The sequence below is a fragment of the Aethalodelphis obliquidens genome, unplaced genomic scaffold (genome assembly GCF_003676395.1).
Source record: "Aethalodelphis obliquidens isolate GAN/ISIS:26980383/991018 unplaced genomic scaffold, ASM367639v1 scaffold5, whole genome shotgun sequence".
In the NCBI taxonomy this organism is placed as follows: Eukaryota; Metazoa; Chordata; class Mammalia; order Artiodactyla; family Delphinidae; genus Aethalodelphis; species Aethalodelphis obliquidens.
The window spans coordinates 26,185,167-26,210,554 of NW_020837949.1; the positions used below are offsets into that span (position 1 = coordinate 26,185,167).

At 32.1% G+C, this 25,388-nt stretch overlaps 1 protein-coding gene across 2 annotated transcripts in view; it reads left to right on the plus strand.

The window, feature by feature from the left end:
- The window catches only part of POT1 (protection of telomeres 1), an 81,598-nt gene that overhangs the window by 46,400 nt on the left and 9,810 nt on the right, over positions 1-25,388 (plus strand). For both annotated transcript variants that reach the window (XM_027102052.1, XM_027102053.1), the window contains 7 exons: positions 4,592-4,747; positions 9,414-9,583; positions 10,937-11,025; positions 15,439-15,495; positions 17,330-17,486; positions 19,238-19,443; positions 22,573-22,708. In XM_027102052.1, coding sequence (XP_026957853.1) covers positions 4,592-4,747; positions 9,414-9,583; positions 10,937-11,025; positions 15,439-15,495; positions 17,330-17,486; positions 19,238-19,443; positions 22,573-22,708 — 971 coding nt within the window. The remainder of the gene's footprint in view (positions 1-4,591; positions 4,748-9,413; positions 9,584-10,936; positions 11,026-15,438; positions 15,496-17,329; positions 17,487-19,237; positions 19,444-22,572; positions 22,709-25,388) is intronic.

Sequence of the window (25,388 nt, forward strand, 5' to 3'; positions counted from 1 at the left end):
TGTACTAAGAACTTAAAATCTAACCATTTTTAATGAGCCTGTAATTTCTATGCAACTTTACTCTTGAACTTCTCTTCTTTATCCTGTATTTCTAGAGAAAAATAGTATTACCAGATCTACATTTTAAATATAGTATTGTTTATATTGTGTTTATATATTTCTTATTAGTACTAGCAAAATGAGTTGTTTTCTATTGCTATTTTTAAGTTGCAGCTCTAAAAATGCATATTTCTGTTTCCCTATCAAGATGTAGCCTTCCTTCTCACTCATTTGCCTTCTTCTTGGCCCACTGATGTTGGGTTCTCTTCCCATGTTATTTCACTGTCTGCTTCATAGGTAGATGATGGATGGTTTTGAAGTGTTTATTTTTCTTCTTATATTTTATTTTGTTCTTAAATCTGTAGGAAAAAAAGTGACATAAGACCCATCTAATCTTTGTTTACACCTATCCCAATTTATTCATGAATAGCTTCTGGAGAGGGCAGTTGTCTGATACCATCCTCACCTACCTAGCCTAGGCAGGATGCATTTAAACAAACACTGCTTCAGCCCTGCTTCTCTGGTTCTTTAGCTTCTGACTCTTTGGAACGATGGAACAGGAAATGGAGTACAGTGGCCCTTGGACAAATATTGGGGTTTAGCATTATTATCAGTTATACCTTGCCCATATTAAAGAATAGTGAAGATAGAAATTATTGAATAAAATACAAAGTTTTTGAAGTTGAAAATAGCACATATTTATATACACATGAAATACTCTGAAAAAGTAAATGCATGCTATAAAAAAACATAAATAAGTTAAGTATGACAAAATTGAAGCTAAAGCAACATAAAATCATCCAAACAAAATGAGGAGGTCAGCCAGTCATACTTTATGCCCAAAGTGACATATTTAACAAATGAGTGTTTGCTAATCACTGAACACTTCCAATGACAACAAATCAGCTGTGCAGAGAAGTATTCTCCACCTTTTGGCTGCTGTATTGAGCGTAAATTCTTAAATTCTGAGATAAAACCTGCCACCTTTTAGCTGACGTAGCTGAATCTACATTTTCCTTCTAAAGCAAGAAAACATGCCTGCATCCCATTTTTATAGATAGCCTTTTCGGATAAATAAAAACAGCTTTCATGTAGATATTATTTTAAAATACAGCATTCAGAAGTGAATGTAAGAAATTACATTAGTAAGACTTTCTTGAGGACAGTTTAAAAGAAATCTCAAAAGTCTTTCTATGCTCTTCGTCTCAAACTCTATTTTCATAAATTTATTTTATAGTAATAACTTAAAATGTGGAAAAATGCCTTTAAAGGAATATTTATCCTTATATTTCTTGCAGTAACAAAAATCAGAAAAAACTCGCATACTAGCGATAGAGAATTTTGTGAATTATTTATGTGTTGTGGAATACTGTGTGACTATAAAATGACATTGTAGACATACTTATTGATATAGAAATTCACAATATTCTCTTTAGTGATTAATGTGCTTTCATTTATATACTAAAAATGTATTATATGCATAGCAAAAAATATATTGAGAGGACTATATAGCAATATTTTGCTCATTTTATCTATGGGAAGTCAAATTTTAAGTGATTTTTTTTTCTGAAATTGGTTTTCCTATCCCAAACTATGAATAATTTTTTAAAATTTTGTTTTGAAAACAGAAGGAGCCAGACCTTACTCCAAATGAGTTCTGGTCAGCATGGAATATAGCATAATTATTTCCTGTCTCAACTGAGATATGATGCTAATATTGGTCTCTTTATTAGTAACTACAATACATTCATTTTAATTATTCTAGCAGATATGATTCCCCCACATACTGTTGTTTCTAAAAGAAGTTAATTTTAATTATAGGTTATTAAGACTATAATGTTGATAAGAAGAGATTAAAGGCTATGGTTGGGGGTATACTCAAAGATAAAATTTAGAGCCTTAAATGTCTTCATGAACAAAGAAAGAAAAAAAAGTATAGCATATCAGAATAATCTTTCAAGTCAAGAAATTGAAAAATTAACAAACAATTATAGAAAGTAGTATTTTAATAAGGTAGTATTTTAATAAGGTATTTAATTTTGGGATAGATAATTTTAACATTGCCCAGAAATTTAAAAGATATTTTAAAGTGATATATAGTAAAAAAAATTTCTCTCCTTGACTTCCTCTCTTGTCCCCGTGCTGCTATAAAATAATAAAAATAACATTAACATTTCAAATTGGCAAAGGATTGTTAAATGGTGATTGTTATCTATTTGGAAAAAAGGATTAGATCTGTATAAAAAAATATGCAGATACCTAACAGATTAAGTTTTGATACAAGATTACTAAAGTTCCAGAATTTCAACACAAGGTCTGACTTATACTCTACTCTCTCAACCCCTCCTTCAGAAGACTTACGGATTGGTCTGTAAAGCCATTTTAAAGTCTCAAAAACATGTACACAAAATGAAAGAACAAATTCCAAGTGAAGAAAAATGCGACATAATGTTACTACTCCCAAAGTGATTGTCCTGGTTCTTTGAATAATTTAGGAAACAGAGTGAGTGACACAAGCTCATGATTGTTTATTTACAACTTAGCACTGTCACCAACATTATTCAGTACTTTCTCTGTAATCTGACCCTGGCAGATACCTGTACAGATATGCGGTGTTTTCCATAAAATAGGCAGAAGACCTAAATAGACATTTCTCCAAAGAAGACTTACAGATAGCCAACAGGCACATGAAAAGATGCTCAACATCACTAATTATTAAAGAAATGCAAATTAAAACTACAGTGAGGTACTGCCTCAGACTGGTCAGAATGGCCATCATTAAAAAGTCTACAAATAACAAGTGCTAGAGAGGGTGTGGAGAAAGGGGAACCTCCTACATTGTTGTTAAGAATGTAAATTGGTGCAGCCCCTGTGGAGAACAGTATGGAGGTTCCTTAAAAAACTGAAAATAGAGTTCACATGATCCAGCATCCTATTCCTATTCCTGGGCATATATCTGGAAAAGACAAAAACTCTAATTTGAAAAGATACATCCAATTTTCATAGCAGCACTATTTACAATAGCCAAGACATGGAAGCAACCTAAATGTCTATTAATGGATAAAGAATATGTGGTGTATATATACAGTGGAATATTACTCAGCCATAAAAAAAGAATGAAATAATGCCATTTGCAGCAACATGGATGGCCCTTGAAATTATAGTAATAAGTGAAGTAAGTCAGAGAAAGGCAAACATCATATGATATCACTTATATGTGGAATCTAAGCAAGTGATACAAATGAACTTATTTACAAAACAGAAATAGATTCACAGACATGGAAAACAAATTTACGGTTACCAAAAGGGAAAGGATGGGGGTAAGGATAAATTAGGAGTTTGGGATTAACAGATACACACGACTGTATATAAAATAGATAAGCAACAAGGACCTATGTATAGCACAGGGAACTATATTCAATATCTTGTAATAACCTATAAAGGAAAATAACCTGGAAAAGATATATGTGTGTGTGTCTATGTGTGTGTATAACTGAATCACTTTGCTGTACACCTGAAACTAACACAACATTGTAAATCAACTATACTTCAATTAAAAAAAAATAACAGTTAAAAAGAAAAGGAAATGTGGTGTTTTCTATTTAAGTAGACTGTTCACTCTTACCCAGCCAAACTTCTGACATGCAGAGGCATTCTCACCTCTCTCCAAATGTCTTTTGTCCAGCCCTTCTATAGCATAGCATAGCCTCAAGCTCATCTCTTCCAACCCTAGCACAGCACAGGCTAGCTGAGGTCTTAAGGATGGGATAGTGCATACTCGTCCTGGGCCCCTGTTCCCATCCCTACCTCAAGGTGACTTAAATAGCAATCCAACCTACCTTTCCCTTTCCATCACCCATGATTGTAGTTCACTTGTGTTCATAACATCTAACATAAACAAAATATTCATATCTGTGCTTTCAAAGGCCTTTTCCAAATCAGAACAAAGTGGAAAAATGGGCAGAGGTCAGATTAGTTCCCTAAAAGCTAGGAATTTATACTTAAGAAAATTAGCAGAGATACTTGTAAAGGTTTATATACAAGATGGTAATTACTAAATTATTTAAAATAGCAAAAATTTTGAAACAAATGGCCAAAAAAGGGATTGGTTTAATAAATTTGTTTTCATCTATAATGTAATGTGAAGCCATTGAAAATCCTATTTTAGAAGAATATTTAAATTGCCTGAAAACTGCCCAGCAATAAATTAAGAAATGAAAAGCAGAATAGAATGCCAGTTTGGTAAAAAGAAAAATAGACATATATATTATAACTACATAGAAGAAAAAAAAGATAAGTAAATTCAACAATATGTTAATAGTTTTTCCAAGCTCATAGCTGTTTGAATTTTTTTCCTTACATTTTATTCATTACCTATACATATGTAGTCCTTTTACAATCAGGAAAGAATATACATCATATTCAAAGTTTAACAGATATTTGGGGGAATATATTTAATTACTTTTAAGCTATGTTACCAGCAAATAAAACTCTTCTAGCCTCCACAATTTTACAAAAAGATCATTAAACTTTTGTTCCACTTCTTATGCAGGTATGGGATGGCACCAGGACCCCATTCCCATCTTGGAGAGTCTTAATACAAGACCTTGTTCTTGAAGGTGATTTAAGTCACATCCACCGGGTGCAGAATCTGACAATAGACATTTTAGTCTATGACAACCATGTTCAAGTGGCCAAATCTTTAAAGGTGATGTTGTGTAGCAAGGATGTTTTGCTCTTTTGTATTTTTATAAATTTTAGGGTAAATCACATGTTAGATGATATTTGAGGTCTAGAAATTAACTCCAGATTAATTTTTTTCTTTAATTTGTAAAATGTGTATTTAAATTATTAGACGATATATTAAATTATAATGGCTTGAACAGCTTTTTTAAAGTTAAAGAATGTTTCCTGAACATCTTAAAGCTGTGCCCAATTTTACTATGGAAAGAAAAATTTTTTTCTGCCATAAAATTTGCTTTAAAATAACAAAGGATGTATAAAATATTTGTAAACTTAAATGATAAGCTCTTTTACTTGGTTTGATAAAATCCAGTCTTCAACTTTTTAATCCACCTCTAAAATATATTGATAAATTGTCTGTGTATACCATACAGTTTATTAGAATTTGCTCACTGTTTTTGAGATGCAGTTTTCTAGGTAAAATAACGCTGCTTAGTTTTGGCACTTCTTGCTTATTAGTAACATTTTAAGGAATATTTTTCTTCATTTTACCATGCCATTTATTTGCAAGTAATCTTTCTTGCAAAGAATGCTGTCATTGATAATAATGATAATAATAGTAACATTTGTTAAAGCACTTCATATGTATTTAGCACTGTCTTGTGCTGTAGGTACTATCATCATTTCTGTTTTACAAATGAGAAAACTGAGGCACTCAGAGGCCCAAGATTTCGCACTTACTTGCGTGAAGCCTGTATTTGAATGTATGTCTGTTTCCAGAGCTAATCTTCTTAAGCAGTATAAAGAAATGAATTTCTTTATTGCAAATAGCTTCCATCCTACATTTAGGGAGGTATATAACCTACTTATGGGAAGAAAATAGGGAAAGTGAATTGTAATTTTTTTAAATCTGAATTTTAGTGCCCGGTTTCTTTTTTGCAAATAAATGTTCTTGGAGAAGGAAATATTTCCACTTTTACACTGTGTTACAAAGAAGCCCACCCAACTCAATAAATTAGGTTAAAGTCCAGGTCAAGGAAGGTGATAACTGTACTCTTTTGTCCTTTATGAGTGTGTTCATACCTTTCATATCAGAAAATTGACTGTTGAAAATATATTTTTGATGCTTTTCCTTGATTTTATCTGCATTGATTAGCTTATTTCAAAAATAAATGTAATGATAAAGCCAATTCTAAAGTCTTTTTAAAATACAGATATAGTTCTTTTACGAATGAAAAAGATTTACATTTTAGATTCGACTTTCACTGTTTTAATTCCCTTCTCTTTCCCTATGCTGTTTCTATAGGTCTTTTGTTCCTCTCTCTTGTCCTGATTTCCTTGTCCCAAGTCCTGGACAGCACCTGCCACAGTGCTTTCCATGTAGTAAGGGTTAAGTAAATAATATCTGCTGGTGAATGCATGAATCAATGAGCGCTGTGAATTTTTTTCAGATTTTTTTCATCTCCTTTGTCTGCTTTATCTCACCCACTAGAGGGTGCTATGAGCATACATAATTAAGAAAATGTAGGGCAATTAATTTTTCTCTAAAGATATCATGACATTTATCTACAATGTAATAGAAAAATGAAAAGGATTTTCTCTGTGTGTAAGTAGTATAACTGTAGGCTTTTATTTAATGTACCTTGACATCACATTTTATTTGTTCTGAGGCAACCTCTATACTAACCATTTCATATTTATTTAAGAAGTGCCCAGAGTCAAATGATATTGATATCAATTAATTCTTGTCAACACTCGACGATAACTGCTTAAAATTGCATATTTATATTGAAATGCATGGATTACATGTATTTTTGTTGAATAGGAACAGGAAAAAAATGTGATTTTTATTTTATGTAATAAAGAGGACAGTTAAGGCAATTGTAAAGCACAATATAATTGAACTCTATATACGATACATTTTACAGCTAAAGTTGCCCTTAACATTTTTCCTAAACCTTGCTTTTTAAGTAAGTTATCTCCTTCCCTAAACATTTTGCACACACACACACACACACACACACACACAACACACACACTTCAAACCTTTTGTCTACAAACAAAAGCAGTGTATTTTCAATCCCCAGACTTATTCTGACACAATTTAAAAATAATTATAAAACACACGTAGTTCTAATTATGTTTGGCATTCAGTGACCCAAGAACTGTATTTTGGTTATTTTCAGACACATACAGGTCATTAAAAATATTAAACCTAAAGGGAAATTTTTGAAAGTTTATAAGGAATATTTAAATTATTTCTAAAGGAATAAACATTTCTTAATAGCCAGTTTGCTTTGCTTTATTTTTACTGTTTCTGTATTAAAAAGGGCTTTTACAACAATTTTTAGAGGTATGTTTTATAATTTTTTTGTTATTACCAATAAGACGATTTGTTTGTTATGTATTTGTCTATTATAACAGAGCATCTGGCACGTTTTATAATATATTTAGCAAGCTTAAAAAAATATACAATGCTGCCTCCAGAAGGAATTTCTGGAAATAACAGTTTGTCATTTTCATAGCCTATATATATAAAATTCTCTCTTGGTCTTTAAAATATAATTTTGTTTTATTATGAAATACAATAGTAAAGAAGATAGTATAACAAACATCTACGTGCCTATCATCCAAACTTAACATTTCTAAATGTTTTGCACACTTATTTCAGGTACTTTTAATTTTAAGAAATGAAATTTCTACATGTGGAACCTTCTTTGTACCTCTGCTTGTTCTAATTTTTTGCTCCCAAATATCCTTTTTATTTATCCTAACATGTACGTGTGCACACCCATGTTTATTATGCTTTTATTTTATATACTTTTGTCTGAAAAATGCATATGGTTATGTATCATTCTATAATTTGCTTTTTTCCTTTGACATTATATTTGTAAGATTTATCCGTGTTCATATATGTGTCTGCATTAATACCAGCCTGTCTTAATAATCATACCTTTATTTTTAAATGATATTTCATAGGTTAAGCCCTCACTCCCAGTTCAGTCTTCAAAAGTAACTTGACTGTTCACTTTCAGATCAGTTTTTACAATTCCTTGAAAGGCACTGGAGATTTAGATAGAAACTGCATTGATTTTAAAGAATAATTAATTAGGAAATTATCTTTATAATATTGAAACTTTTCATTTATGATTATGGTATCTTTCGCCTTGTGTCTGGCCTTCTTTAAGTCCTTTGTAGATTATATACATTTACTGCACTAATATATTATGTATATTAAAAAGAATTACAGAGTAATAAATGTTCAAAAAGAATGACATAAAAGTAAATAGAAATAGACATATTTCCTTCCATCATCTTACTTTGGAGAACATGAGGAAAATCAGTTTTGTCATCTTGTGTGTGTGTGTGTGTGTGTGTGTGTGTGTGTGTGTGTGTGTGTGTTTTCCTTCTCTGACTCTATTTACCCTGCTCCCCTGCTGTTCTGTCAGTGGAAGAAGTCAGAGAAGAAAAGACTAAGTGCCTTACCTCCTTATAAAACCCATGATTGGATGGGAAAAAGATCCTTGAGGATGAAGGAGTAGCTCTGGGAGTGTGGATTTTTTCCCCTTATTTTTTCCCCCCATTTCTCTCCTCCATCACATCCAGAGGGTGATGAGGAGAAATACAATGAACTGAAACAGCAGTAAGCAGAGGTGGGAGGTTGGTTTACTACCTTCTCTTTCTTTATTTTCCCCCATGTATAGCTTTTCTGTTACACAGAATCTCACCACGGTTAATCTTGACCTTGTAGGAAAAAAAGAATGGTAGTCCCACAGTCATCAGCAGTCAGGAGTGCTGCTTTATACAAATGAATTAAATTTCCTAGTTGGTAACTAACTCCTTTTGTTTATAACTCTTTCTTCATAAAAATGTGATTTAGGCAATACAGCTTCTTCCTTTGAGTATGTGTCAGTTTCTTTAATAAACATTCTGCATCTGTCTCTTTTTAAGTCTTCTACATTAAAAGAATATCAAATACTCCGTAATTAAAGATATTTTTAAGACTAAGTTTAGCAAAACATCTAAAATTATAGGACATTTCGTTCAAAACTATAATTGGTTTAAATCTATATTTGAACTCATAGAAGGTGTTTCACATTATGGTGTACAGACAAAAATATTTACAGAAATTTTCTTTCCATAGAACTTGTGGAATAGAGGGGGTTTATTATTTTGGTAGAATAGCACATTTAAACATACTTTCTAGTATTCTTATAATGAGAGTGTTTTAGTGATCATATTTAATTAAATCTTACCTTAAATTAGTTAAAGTAGGTTATTTTCAGAAACCTTAACCAAATAGGTTCTTAATCAAATAGAGGGCTTGGATTTGATGTAGGTAATAGGTTTCTTAGCTACCATATCTTACCAATGCTAAGACTCAAACTTATTTAACATTTTTAATATCTCTAAAATGGAAATATGCCTTTACATTTGAAAAATACATACATATCTATACATTCATATGTATGTATACAAACACATACACACACACACACACAGACGTTTTGGTTTTGATACAGTGTCCTTGGGGCTGATATTGAGTACACATTAGTAGAACATACCACTTTCCTTTCTGATGAGTCAACATCCCGGGTTATTGGTCTGTGCCCCATGTTAGTTGTTAAATATTGTATCAAAAATTGTGTGATTTTTCTCCATTTTCTAAATAATAAATCATCTGCTTTTAGGTTGGAAGCTTTCTTAGAATTTATAGCCTACATACCAAACTTCAGTCAGTCAATTCAGAGAACCTGGCAACATTTTTAGCCCTAGAGTTTCATCTCCATGGAGGCACCAGTTACGGTCGGGGAATCAGAGTCTTGCCAGAAAGTAACTCTGATGTGGATCAACTGAAAAAGTAAGCATATTATAAACCTATTTAGAAATTGTAAATAAGGTATTAATTAAGCTGGTTTCTAGGATAATATTGTTCTGAGGTGGGAAGGGGGGCTCTAAGAGGTCTCTTGTAATTGATCCTCAGAGCCTTCCTTGCCATTCATTATTCATTTTTTTAAATAGATGAACCAAATGAAACAAATCAAGTGATTGTAGGTTCAAATAGCTACATAGTAGCAGAGCTGGGTTTATAGTCTAGGTTTTCCAATAGTTACTTATGCTTACCTCTAAGGTTACTAATAGTTACCTCTACTCTTTGCACTCATGTTCTTCTACCATTTGCCACCTTCTCCAGGTACAGAAACAAACAGTGGAAACTGGAGCTTAGCTAAAGTTTGGAAAACTTGATATATATGTCTAGGGTGCCAAACATACTTGATCAATCATGGACAAAATACTGCCTTTTTTTTTTTTTTTTTTTGCGGTACGCGGGCCTCTCACTGCCGTGGCCCCTCCCGTCGTGGAGCACAGGCTCCGGACACGCAGGCCCAACGGCCACAGCCCCACGGGCCCAGCCGCTCTGCGGCATGCGGGATCCTCCCGGACCAGGGCACAAACCCGCGTCCGCATCGGCAGGCGGACTCCCAACCACTGCATCAGCAGGGAAGCCCCAATACTGCCTTTTTAAAGTGCGTATAACCGAGAAAATAGGTAATGGAAATATTTCAGGGTATCATATTTTTAAAACTTTTAGGTGTGCCCAGAAAGTGAATAGTACCTTAAATCCTGCTACACTTGCAGTTCCCTTTTCCTTGAAGTACTCCTGTTAATGATGTGTGCAGAAACTCTTCGACCCGTATTCTAGGGAAATAAAAATTCTTCTACATATTTTCAAAGAGTTACAGAAAATATCCTTTTCAGTAAATTGAAATGACATAGCTATTTTCCAGGTTTTAATATATTGAAATCAATATGATTTTATCATCAATGAAATTAGCTATTTTAATAACCTTCTATCAGTTTCCCTACTTTATTTCTCATATTGCAATATATAGCCACATAGTATTTCACTACTTGAGTCTAGAATGAGATTTTTCTTACTTAGAATGTCATCCATTAAATACCCAGCTTATTTGCAGTATTTCATCATCCCACTGTTGTACTTGTGTCTTTCTAAACTTAGGTTTTTAAAATTTGAGGGTGTCTTGGAATCCCCTGATAATCTGTTAAAAAACTATAGTCCTCCTGAAAAATGCATACACACACAGAATTTTTTAACAATTTCATTGAGCTCTTGGTTTCTTTGGGTAGAGCTAAACTGATCATTGTTTGACTTTGTTTTATGCAATTAAAAATTCTATTCTTTCAATTACAGGGTTTTAGAATCTGTAGATTTGCCAGCCAATCAGCGTTTAGAGGGTATATGTCAATCAGAACATGAGGACAGCTTTTCAAATATTTCAAGTAAGGACAGTTTTTTAATTTATTAAACTACAGTTGATTTACAATATTGTGTTAGTTTCAGGTGTACAGTGTCAGATTCTTTTCTGTTACAGGTTATTAACAAGATATTGAATATAGTTCCATGTGCTTTATAGTAAATCCTTGTTGTTTACCTATTTTATATATAGTGGTGTTTATTTATTAATCCCATGCTCCTAATGAGTAAGGATAATTTTTAATGTTGCCAGTTTAGTTTCTGCTAAGTAAAATGACTTTATCAACATAAATTCTCTTTTTTAATATCTTCCTATCTCTATTTTTTTGGTTGTTGTTAAATCCATATTCATTGTAAAGAAACATGCTAAATCTTTATCAGTGTCCTGTGCAAAGGTAAACGTTACTCCTCCCTTACCTGTATAGTTACATTTTCAAATTGCGGTGGTAGGGATTACTTGATTTGTGATATATGTAGTGTTAATGTGTTTATATGTGAATTTATTATATATCTGTATTTATTTCCTAGTAAACTGTTTTGCTCATCAGTTTCTAAAAGGAACAAAGGTTGTTTTTGCTGCTTTATTTCAAATAGCCCAAGTATTTTTTGATCATACATATCTTAGAGTTCCCAGTTTTATTGAGTTAAGTACCTAATTACAAAATGTTAACAAACAATTGGTTGTGTATTTATATTATTGCCTACCTGAACAGGTGACTATTCAAATCTAAATTTTAAAACACTCAATCTGTAAGATTTTTTTCTTTACCATTTTGTGTCAGTATTTGCTTATACATTCTGACACCTAGAATCTATGTCATGTTTCTATCCCCTATTTTTTTTTTTACAACCTAACTCCTTCCCTACTATGATCTATGAGTATTTACTCTCTTTCTGTATCAGTAATGATAAGCATTAAAATTAACATGTGTGGCTTGATAGGCACTTAGTCAGTGCCTACAGCCATTATTATTTAATCCTAACAGCACTCCTATGAGGTTGATATTATTCTTCCCTTTTATAGAAAGGAAACTGAGGCTTTGAGTGATGGGAGTCATATAATTTGTCCAGGGTCACTTAGCTATTAACTGATGGCAAAGTCAGTCAGATTCAAATGCAGGCTATTTGATTTTTTTGTACATATTTATTTCTTCATTTTCTCTGCCTTAGAATTATTCATATTTCCTAGCACGCTGGTGATAGCATTTTGGCCTAATCTGTGATTATTTAAGATGCCATTAGGAGGCCAGTTTACTTCAATTGACAATCATTTGGAGACAGTATTAATTTGTAATTATACTTTTTGAAATCCCTTTTCTCCTTTTAAAAGGTTTTTCTAATCGTTTTTAAATTACAAAAGTAGTACATGTGACAGTATCAAGGTACGTAGCCTTCCCATGCCTTTATGCCCACTCGCTGAGGTAAAGTTAACAGTTTAGTGTGATTTCTTCAACATCAGCATGTTTATATGAATATATATACTTCTACATAAACAGATACGAGTTTTCCCTCTGTTTAAAAGTTTTACAAAAATGGGACGATACTAGACTAGCTGCTTTATTTAACAGTGTATCACAGACCTCTTTCTGGCGTAATTCATATAGCTCAAACTCATTTTTTAATAGTTACATTATATTTTATATGAATCTAACATTATTAATTAAGCCATTTTCCATTTGATAGACATTCAGGTTGTTTCCAGTTTCTTACTCTTACAAATACTTCTTTAATAAACACCCTTGAACAATTGTACTTTCATGCTTATTGTTTCTCTAAAATAAACTTCTAAAGGTGGGGTTGAAGGATCAAAGAGTAAGCACATCTGTTATTTTCATAAATGATGCCAGATTATATGCCAAAATGTCATAGGATTCATGTGCAAATAACAGTGTGGGAGAATGTCCTTTCCTCACACTCTCAGTGGTATTGGCCGTTGACACTATAAGTAATTTTTTGACAATTTGGTAGGTATAAGGTGATATCTTATTTATTTTTTCTGAATACATGGAAACTTAAAAATCTTATTACGTATATATTGGCCCTTTTTACTCCTCCTTTGAATTGTCTGCTCTTACCCTATACCTGATTTGCTGTCAGATTCTTTATTTTTTGTCTTATCAGTTTTGTGGGAGATTGTTGTATATATTTTGCAATATTTTCTCTATTTTCTTATTATTTAACTTCATGCAGAATGGCAGATATTAAGTAATCAGATTCTTTGAAATTATACTTCGCTCGCTTAAGGTTCTCTTGCCATGGATTCTTATACCATTTATTAGTGATGTTGAGGAAGATGGACAAGTAATACATATGTTTGTATATGATGCCACATACAATAAATTATAAAAATATAACATACTATTATATATAATAGAATGTAGTAAGCTAAAGTAGTTGCAAAATATGGATACTTTTTAAAGTGTTAAATTCTTCATTTTGGAAAGCATTATTAAAACTTATTGCTATGGAAATTGAGTTATTTGTAGTGAGGTGGATGGACCTAGAGTCTATCATACAGAGTGAAGTAAGTCAGAAAGAGAAAAACAAATACCGTATGCTAACACATATATATGGAATCTAAATTAAAAAAAAAAATGGTTCTGAAGAACCTAGGGGCAGGACAGGAAGAAAGACACAGACGTAGAGAATGGACTTGAGGACACGGGGAGGGGGAAGGGTAAGCTGGGACAAAGTGAGAGTGTGGCATGGACTTATATATACTACCAAATGTAAAATAGACAGCTAGTGGGAAGCAGCCGCATAGCACAGGGAGATCAGCTAGGTGCTTTGTGACCACCTAGAGGGGTGGGATAGGGAGGGTGGGAGGGAGATGCAAGAGGGAGGAGATATGGGGATATATGTATATGTATAGCTGATTCACTTTGTTATAAAGCAGAAAGTAACACACCATTGTAAAGCAACTATACTCCAATAAAGATGTTAAAAAAAAAAAAGACTTATTGCTATGATCACTACTTTTGCTTTTTTTGTTAAAGTAAAATCATATTTTATGGTATTCATCAAGTCATCCTATTAAGTTTGATAAATATATTATTTTATCCACCTATCCCTTTATTCCCTTCAATGTATTTTTTCAACGTAAGAAAAATTTTCGAACACACAGAAAAGTTGAAACAATTGTATAGTCAACACTCATATACCCACCATCCGATTCTCTAGTTAACATGTTATTCTCTTTGCTGTGTCATTTATCTCTTTTTTAATGCATCAATCCAGTTTATTTTTTGATGCATTTCAAAGTAATTTGCAGACATAAGTACATCTCCTAAACACTTCAATGAATGAACATCATTATCTAGAGTTAAATATTTGTTTAGAATTCTCTTTTATTTTTGAGGTAAATTATATTCAATGAAATGGGCAACCTAGGTGTATCATTTCATGAGTTTTGGCTAACACATAAACTGCAAAACCTAAGTCCCTCTTAAAATCAAGACCATTACCTTTTTGCAGAAATCTCCCTCGTGCTCTTTCCCAGTCAATCCTCACCCCCATCCCTACCCCAGAAGTCCTGATTTTTTCCACCATAGATTAATTGTGCCTGTTCTAGAACTTCAGATAAATGCAATAACATGTTATGTACTCTTGTACATACTGTTTGTTTTTGAGATTCATCCATGTTGCATATATCAGTGGTTTATTCCTTTTTAATGCTTAGTATTATGGTATGACATAGACATTTTTGAAAATATGAATTTCCAGTTGCAGCACCATTTTTTTTTTAAAGATGGCTTTGGTGTCTTTGTCAAAAATCAAATGAGTATAAATGTGGATTTACTTCTGAGCTTTGTGTTCAGTACTTAGTAGTGTGGTGTGAAGTAAGCATTTTTTTTTCCTCATACTAATTTCCAGTTAGTAAAAAGGGCCAATATATAATTTCCAGTTGTTGCAGAACCATTTTTTGAAAAGCGTTTTGCTTTCCATTTGGATTGCTTTGCTGCCTTTATCAAAAATCAAATGACCATGTAAATGTGGGTATATTTCTGGACTTTCTATTTAATTCTGATAATATTATTTGTCATTCTTTATGTCAGTACCATATTCTTTTGTTTACTATAGCTTTATAGTAAATCTTGAAGTCATATAGTATAAGTCCTCCAATTTTGTTCTTTTTCAAGATTAGATTCTAGATTCTTTGCCATTTCCACTTAAGTGATAGAATCTGCTTTTCTATAATAAAGCCTATGCAATTTTGATTAGGATTTTATTGAATCTACAGATCTATTGGGAAGAATGTCAGTTCCTAACAATATTGAACCTTCCAATCCATGAACAAATGACATGAATCCATAAACAAATTTCACCATTTGTTTAGATTTTCTTCAGTTTCTCTCAGTAATGTTTTATAGTTTTCAATGCCACATTGAGCTTTTAATGGATTTTAAAACTGTAATTCCTCTTTCTTTTTTTCCTGATAGGCTCTGGATCAGTGTCACTATATGAGTTAGAAAGATGTCAACAACTGTCAGCTACAAGTAAGACCATTTTCATTTTTGTATTATGGGCACAAGAGTGAGTATTATGAAGTCTGTCCTTATACTTATCTATCCACGAGGGCAAAAACATATCCATGTTAATTTTAATCAATTCACACTATGTATTTAGTGGTGTGTCCATAAAGGAGTTCCTTAAAATATGCCCCAAAACTTTAATGTAAGCAATGATAGTTAATCTATCAGATACCCACCTTCTGATACTTCAGCTAAGATTTAAAAAAAAATTAACTATTTCTAAGCACAAGTCTATTAAATAAAATTCTGTAATATACTATTATAAAGATATGAGTTTCTCATTATTGGAGAAAGGACGTATAATTATGAAATGGGCTAGAAGAAAGAAGCTGTGGTATTGTATTAGAATTGGAGGTGTCAGTATGTACTCATGGTTTTAGAGACAGATACAGAAATAGATATATGGGTGTTTGTATATATGTATTCACTCACATATACATTCATACACATGCAGGTGCACGTGTATAAGTATAGGTATGAACACGTGTGCATATGTGCCCGAGCTCTGTTGATGAAAGGGCATAAAAACAAGGACACCCAGTAGCAATGAGTACACCTAGTGCACAGATCTTAGTTTATAAGTAATATCCCCAATCAGGGCTTCTTGGAGAAATAGCAGATTCCAGGGTTGGGACAAGAGAATTATAAGGTGATTCTGGAACATCTTGTTGTGCCAGAAAGTAGAGAATTTCTCAGGTTAATGGTGGCAGATGTCAAATCTCATACAATTTGAGTATCAAAATAAAAATTACTAGTGATGGCATAGAACTGATTGAATAAAGTAGGAATCTATTAGTCCATATGGATAGCAAATAAATGAACAAAACAAATAAATAAATGAGGTTGAATGGAAAACTGTTATTTAAAATAGAATGGCAGCAGATAAATGTAAAGAATAATGAAGTTAGAGAAAAATCACCATTTTTCAATCATGATAGTAATTATTTAGTTGCTAATCGTCAATGGATCTTAAACTAGCAGGATCCTAAATGTTTAATGAAATTGGGATATTTATATTTTATCAAATACTTTCTTATTAGTTATAAAGGGAGAAATAATAAGTTTATAGTGGAGAAACCTGCTGAACACCACCTTAATCAGCTGAGCAAAGTTAACATACCCAGGAATGAAAACGCTGATATCATGTGCCTTTTGATGTCATGCAATGAGGCCACAATATCACTTACACAGTAGTATTCCTACCAAAAATGTGTAATTGGTATCTGATCATGGGAAAAACCAGACACACCCAAATAAATGGCCTCTACTCCTCAAATATATTAGCGTCCTGAAAGACAAAGAAGAGCTGAGGAACCATTCTCTACATTGAAGGACTCCAAAGAGACAGGAAAAATAAATGCTACACATGGTTCAGGATTGGGTCCTAGATCTGAAGATAAAATGCTAAATAAGAGCATTATGGGGATAGTTGGAGAAATTTGAATAATGTCTGTTGATTCCGTGATAATCAGTGTTAAGTGTTCTGATGTTGAAAATTACCTTGTAATATGTTAATGAAATTGCTTGTTCTTGTGAAATACATACTGAAGTACTTAGGGAAAAAGGGACAAAATGTATGGAAGTTACTATCACATATCTGCAAGGTTTATGTATATATGGAGAGATGGAGATAATGACAGTTGGAGATGATGATAAATGTGGCAAAATGTTACCAAAATGGACAATTAATACAACTTAATTGGATTTGATTGTGTATGTTTGTTTCACGGGGATTCATGCCATGAATATACTTATATCCTTGCAGATTTCTCTAACTTAATTCAAAAATTCTTTATAGTACTTACGGATCATCAGTATTTGGAGAAAACCCCACTGTGTGCTATTTTGAAACAAAAAGCTCCTCAACAATATCGTATCCGAGCAAAATTGAGGTCATATAAGCCCAGAAGACTCTTTCAGTCTGTTAAACTTTATTGTCCTAAGTGTCATTCACTGTAAGTATTTTCCATAACAAAACCAAAGTTTTCATTTCATGAAATTTGTGTATATATGTTTTCTTATGTGTCAGTTTAAGTCCTGACAAGAGTAAATTGTGGTTTTAATGTATTGTATTTTGAAAGAATGGTAATCTTTTTAAGAGAAAACACTAATTCTTAGAAAATAAATCCTTTTGATGTTTCTTAGTAATAGTAAATAAAAGTAGTTGCTGTTTTCAGATCTGAAATTCAATTTAGTAGCTCTGATAAATGCAAACAAATAATAACTGTGAAAAGCTGTATAGCACAGGGAACTCAGCTGGGTTCTCTGTGATGGCCTAGTTGGGTGGGATGGGGCCGAGGGGAGGTCAAAGAGGGAGGGGATGTGTGTATGCGTATGGCTGATTCACTTTGCTGTGCAGCAGAAACTAACACAACTTTGTAAAGCAATTATACTCCAATAAAAAAATAAATAAATAAATATAATAATTTAAAAAAAGAAAATATTTGGGGGGGGCTTTCTCATTTGTCACAAAAAAATCTTGAAAGTAAACCATTGTTAGCTAAAATCCTTAAATAGAAAAGATTTCTGGTTAGTTGAAATTCCTAATTAAGTGTTAAGAGAAAGCCTTGTTGGAAATATTCCTGTCCTGCTTAATAACTACCACACAGTGGACATAATTGGAACTTTTGTTGGTGATTAAGGATTTCTCAGTTCCTCAAAAGCTTTATTCTAAACATCAATTATTTTATAAATAAGTAAATAAATTTATAAGACATTAGAATGAATATGTACTTACTAACTCAAGACATATTCTGAAAATTATTTTTAATCCCTCTTTTATGCAATTTGACTGTCTTCCCTCTATATATGTAACATGAACATGTATATACATCTCCATTATATTTATGTGTGTGTACATTGTGTGTATGCTGTGTACACTAATGTACATATATTTTCCCCTTCACAATCTAAGTATAATACTGTTTGTGGAGATTTTTGATCATCAGATCTCCTTATACAAAACAGGGGACCATCTTCTACCCATTTTGGCTTGAAATGGTAGTTGGAATTGAAATATAAGTACAGATTTTAGATAGTCTTGAAGTATTATCAAATTATAGTTCGTAAGATCCTGTAAAAATCACATAGCTTTGCCAAACAAAACCACCCTCTATGATAATATTTTTAACAAATAGGGAAATCATCTTAGAAATGTTAAGAGGTTTTACCTAAATTTACACAGCTGATTGGTGACAGAACCAAGACAAGGAAATAGACCTTTTGATTCTAGATTATGCGATTTCTACTGTATCATATTTTACCATATGACTTTTGAAAATTATATTCTAGATTAAAAGGAATCAAATGGAATATTGGTTTGCAAAGTAGGTACCCAATGAAAGTGATATTACTTAAGTGGTAAGTGGATATTTAGCTGGAGTGAAGACGGGGCTCCTGCTGGGAAGTTTAGCATTCCTTACAGAGGAGAACAGTTTGGTGCTAGAAATAATGGTGTCACAAAACCAGGCAAGGAAATTGCTGGTGGTTAATGTAATTATGATATGGATCTAATTAGCCATAAAATGTCATCAAATAGCTTTCTATTGAATGAGCCATGTAATCTGCAGAGTGTTATCTCCATGTTTTAAAATAAGTAGCTGGTTCATAAGCATATAAACAATTTTTTTATTGGATAGTTTGTTAAATTTGAATTTCCAAGCTTATACCAATTGTTTTTGTATTATTTCATTGTCAATGATTTTAGGCAAGAAGTTCCACATGAGGGTGATTTGGATATAATTTTGCAAGAGGGTGCAACCAAAACCCCAGATAGCAAACTACAAAATACATCATTATATGATTCAAATATCTGGACCACTAAAGATCAAGGAGAACGAAAAGTAGCTGTTCATTTTGTGAAAAATAATGGTATTCTCCCACTTTCAAATGACTGTCTAATTTTGATAGAAGGTATGATATTTAAGTTGCTGTTCTTTTAGAATATAGCTTTTGCTTATGTGTTTCTCTGATTGATTATTATTAAATATATTTTAGGGGCAACCTGGGACATGTAAAGTCAAAATACTGTTAATTTAAATTTCAAATAATGTAATATATATAGCAACTAGATTCAAATACATACATATACACATATATATGTAAATTTATCTGAATGACATTTTGAAATTACACATTAAACTCAAGTGTTTGCATTTGTCCATCTTGTTGGATTCCTACATGTCATCTTAATGAGACCCAAGGTGACTGCTGAGCTGAATAATAATCAAGAAGCTGCTTGTTATGTATAGTTGCTGTTACCTTGGCCTCTGGATGTCACTCTTGTTTCATAAAAATAGAATGAAAGTCATCTATTGATAGTTAAATCAAGTAATGATAACCTGACATATTTTAAGAGAATGAAACTTTGAGTCAAATTTAATTCTGCATTTCTTTTATACTTTTGTCTTATTTTTATCTAATATTTATCTAATAATCCATAATAAAAGGGGACCATCATCTTTAATTTGCATTAGAGAAATCTTTCATTTTGTGAATGAACTGATCTTTCTTACAATGGATTATGATCATTTTTATTCCTGGCATTTTTCTGTTTATAAAAGTAACACATAATCATTTTAGAAAATAATGTATATATGTGAATACACATGTATATAAACATTGATATTATTTTTATGAACATCACTTGTTTTAATACATTTATAGCATACCAGAAACTAATTAATTTAATCATCACAACAATCCTGTGAAGTTGGTACTATTATAAGCTGTTTTTTATACATGAGAAAACTGAACCACAGAGGAGATAAATGTCTTCCCTAGTAGTGGGTGGTGAAACTGAATTGCTTCCAGTTTTTTACATAGCAACTCTGTGATGAACTTTATCTCCCGCCTGAAGTGTATTTGGGCACAAGGAATTAAGTGAATGTTGCCCAATTACTTTCTAGTAAAGTTATCATAATGTGCACATGCTTTAGCAGCATGTGAGATTATCTGTTCACCTACCCTCCTCCTAATATACTAGCTTTAGAAAATTTGGCCATTTTGATGAGTGAGATGTGACATTTTATTCCATTAGCAGTATTTTAATCTGTACCAGGAGATAGATGTAAAAACAGAAGGACAAAGACACAGACACACATACATATGGAGTAAATCTATTTATATGGCCTAAAAATAAAATAAAGCTGTGATCCCATCAAGCTTTATTAGAACTGTCCTTGTAGGGCCAACTCAGAGGATGTCAAGTATGCCTTCGGCTCCTTCTGTGCTTTGCTGCCTCCCACAGAATTCTGTGCTGGAGCCATGTTGGCCTTGACGGTCCAAAGGAAGCTTGAATAAAGAAGTCCCCTTAGTTCCTGATCCTATCTTTAAAATTACCAGTCAACCCTCAAGCTTTCAGTCTCACCTCCTATCACAGGTCCCATCCCACCCTCTAGCCATATTGAACTGGTGATAATTCCTAAACCTAGTATATTCCTCTGGGCCTCTTTGCCATTCTGTCACTGTTCTGAGAAATTCTGCTCTAATACGTCTTCAGAAGTAAACTCAATAATTCCCTTTACTCAGCAATTCATATAAAATATTTAACAAACACCTACATGCATCAAGCACTTTTCTGATTTATCAGGCAGATTTGAGTGGTTCTTACTGCATGCTGTATGAACTTCTAGTAGAGCACTTCTTATATTATATTTGTCTTTTATCTGTTTGTAGATTTGTTTATTTATTAGAATGTAAATTCCCCAAGGTCAGAATACATGTTCTTTTAATCTATGTATCTTTAGCACCTAGAGTAGTAAACCTGGCATGTAACTGGCTCTCAGTAAATATTTATTGAATATATAAGTACATCCAAAGTAGTAACAGTTTACCTTACAGAGCCTTTTAAAAAAGTCAAATGAAAGTGTTTGTGAAAGCACTTTAAAAGGGTTTCATCAAAATGTAAGCTATTTTTATTTTATCATATTTCTGAGTATTGTAACTCTAAGCATAGGCTAAGATCTAACTATAGGATGACACAGCAAACCTGTGGTTTCCAGCTATCACAGAGCTGAGGGAAGAGGTATGGGAGCTGGGCAAGTTAAAATGCCATGAAACTTGCTGTTCTTATAAGATTTACCCACTTTTTTTGAATAAACACTCCTTGGATTGTTGCAAGCCTTTGGTTAATTTCTAGAGTTCTGAAAAAGTTGAATTTGACAATTTTTGCCAGTTGTTTTTGCTATTATGGAGAAGTGTATTTTTGGACGTCCTTACTCTGCTATGCCAGAAATGCTTCCTCCTCACAATTGAATTTTAACATTACAAATTTTACACAAATTTTAGGAAATACTCAGAAGTATTTTTATAAATCATATTCTCTTTCCCTGGAGAGGAGGAATTATCAATCTAAGTGAAAAATACACCAGAAAAGGTACCGGGGGGTTTGAGTAATCAGAGATAATGCTGCCTTTTAATAATTGTGCACCGTTGAGCATACTCTTTCTTCTCAGCCAACATGATGGTTTTAATACCCACCCTGTTGTAGCATTAGGGTAAGTAAGTGTGATGGTTTCCATAGGAAAAATGAATAAACACTCTACAGGAATTCCTATTACATAAACTGTTTGCATCTATATTTAAATTCAGTGTTAAACTGAAAAGATTTATTTCAAACTCAAGACCAAAGTTGTCTAGACATTAGTAGTATATAGCAAATTTAATAATGGGAATCCTGTCATATTTTGACTCTCAACTTCATTCTTTTTAGATCATTTGAACCAAAGTATTCCTGGCATAAAGAGCAATTTGTATAAATTTTAAAAGTTCATATTTCACAAACCTTATATTTTGCTCAAATCTCAGCATTTTTGCTCAGTGTTTGCTTTAATCAATGAATAGGATCCTAAGCTTACAAATTATTATTTTTAACAATAAATGTATAAGTGCATTAAATCTCTTAAATTCATGGTATGTGTTGTCTTTTTCTGTCAATCCCTTTAGTCCTTTACTGTTGATCATGTGTTACTTAATAAGTACCCCAGTTTGCTTACTTTATATTTGTACTACTTGAAGGGTTTATTTGTTCTCTTTTAATAGGAGGTACACTTAATGAAATCTGCAAACTCTCAAACAAGTTTCATAGTGTAATTCCTGTGAGATCTGGCCATGAAGACCTGGAAGTCCTTAACCTTTCAGCACCATTCCTTATACAAGGAAAAATACATCACTATGGGTACGTCTTCAATAATGGGAATTTTTAATTTTATTTATTACTTTATTCCACTTGTTACTATATATTCAGTGGATACTTATTTAGTACCAATTTATAGGTACTAGATTTTTTGGCATATATCTATTCTTTGGATACCATATATATTGAGTGCCTACAGTATGCTAAGTTTAATGCTGTCCCAAAGGCTAATATTCATTTGCTTTCTTTCATAACAATTTAGAGATTAGTTACAGAGAAAGTTCAAAGCTGTATCCTAGTAAAAGTTAAGTGATTGAATTCCAGAATTTTTGTGCCACAAAGTTATAAATGAGTTGCCACTGAGAAACTGGAAGATATCAGAACACATTAGGAGCTACAAACAGATGTCTAGGTTTGGAAGGAGGCAATATAGATAGAATCTCTGTTTCCACTTGATGAAACAAGCACCCTGGAAGTGCTCTGCTTTGAGAAACCTTGGATTATAGAATATTTTCTGCTTTATTGGAAAATACCAAATTGTTTTTCTAATGATTGTAATATTTTATGGTCCAATCAGCAGTGTGTAAAAATTTGTTTACCCCGGGTTAGCTCTTGGTGTTAGTCTAACTTGTAATTTTGTTAGACTGCTGAGCATCAAATAGTATCTATGTTGTTTTTGTTTGCATTTCCTAGATGACTGGGGAGTTTAAACAAGTCTCATGTTTATTGGCTATTTAGGTTTTCTCTTCTGTGAATTCCATATTCACATTTTTCTATTCAACTACTGGTCTCTGTTTTGGTTCTTGTGTGTGTGTTTAGATGATTGTAAAAATTCTTTCTATATGAGAGATACTAAACATTTGTCAGTTATGTGCATTTCATCAAACTTCTAGTCCTGTACTTTTTAACTCTATGCTTCCTTATGTTTTACAGATTTTTAAAATATTAATATAGTCATATTTGCCAAAATGTTTGACAAGACAAAGTTTTTGCAAAACTTTACTTAGATTTCTGGATCTGATGCTTTTTTAATGGAACAGAAACTAATGCTTCAGTTTCTTACTAGTTACACATCTTTTAAGGATTTCTGTTTCTTCTTGCATCTATTTTATTAATGAAAGTTTTCTAGAGAAGTATTTCATTTATCTTTTAAGTTTAAATTTATTGAGATAAAATAATTCATAGTACTTTCTGATGATTTTTAAATCTCCTCTTCATCTGTTCTTGAATCCACTTCATATTATTTGCTCCTTTTTTTCCCTTGGACTTTTTTGCCAAAGCAACTAGCTTTTGTTTTTGTTGATGCTCTCTATTTTTTTTATTATTGTTCTTAACTTTATTTTCTTCCTTTACTTTCTATAGGTTTCCTTGGTATTTCTTTTTTGTAATGTTTTTAATTGAATGTTTACCTCACTTAATTCATTATTTTTAATATGTTTTTAAATATTTGTATTTAAGTCTGTAATATACCTCCTGAGAAAATAGCCATAGCTTTAACCGAAGATTTGATATGTAGTGTTTTTCTTGTCACTTCTCAGTGTTTCGCAATTCCTATTATGATTTCTTTGGCCCATGAATTATTTCACTGTGTATTTTAAATTTTTCCACACACTCATTTTAGGTGCTATGTTTTTGTTTGTATTTTAGTTAGATTACTTTTTAACCAAGTAGCGTGTTGCATTTCATAATGATTCTTTGAGATTTGTTTAGTTTTGCTTTATCCTAGAATGTGTTTCTTCATAATTTGTACATATTACATAGATTTTAAAAAGAATGTGTATTCTTTAACAGTTGTGTTTAGTGTTTAATAGTGTTTAGTTATGTCCATTAGACAAGCTTGTTAACCGTATCCAAAACTTATCTTTCCTTTGTAACTTTATCTGTCTAATCACTTCTTAGAGACTGTGCTTAACGTCCTCTGTGATTGTAGGTTTGTGACCTATTATTCTGTCAATGTGTGCTTTATATGTTTTGAGTCCTTTCTGCTTGCTCACTCAGGTTCGGTATTTCATCTTCTGGTGAATTCATTGTACTGTATATCCTTATGTAATGACTTCATCTTTAATCGTGATTTTTTGCTGTAAGGTTTATTTTTTTCTCGTTTTCTTATTACTATATCAGAGTTTTTTTGGTTGGTAATTGCATGGTGTATCTTATTCTCATCCCATTGCTTTTATGTTTCTTTGTTGTTATATTTTAGTAGGTCTCATAAATAAATACTTATCAGTAGGTTTTAGTTGTTTTTTAATAGATGAGTTTAAAATACGTTAACTACTGAAACATTTAGGTTTTATTTCTATACTGTATTTCTTGTTGTTTTCCACTTATCATACTATTATTGTTTCTCTTCCCACCCCTTTTTTTGTTATTACTTTATTTTTTTTTCCAGTCTTCTGTTGGATTAATTTATAAAAATGTTCTCATTTTTCTCCTTTTTCCTCTTTTATTACTTCGGAAGTAATGAATTCTCTAATTTATGCTTATTACTCTTAATTTTTAATTTGTATACTTGCTTTATCAATGTCTAACGTTTAATATCACAGCCTTTTTTTTTTAAGAAACTAATACTCGTCATTCAATTACCTTTTTCTGTTAAAGAAAAAACTTCTATGTATTTAAAGAATGGAAGGGGATAACATTTAATATAGTTACCCTCTGTTTTCCCCCAGATTGCAAATGAAAAGGAATCTGCATGAACTTTTTTTTTTTTTTTTTTTTTTTT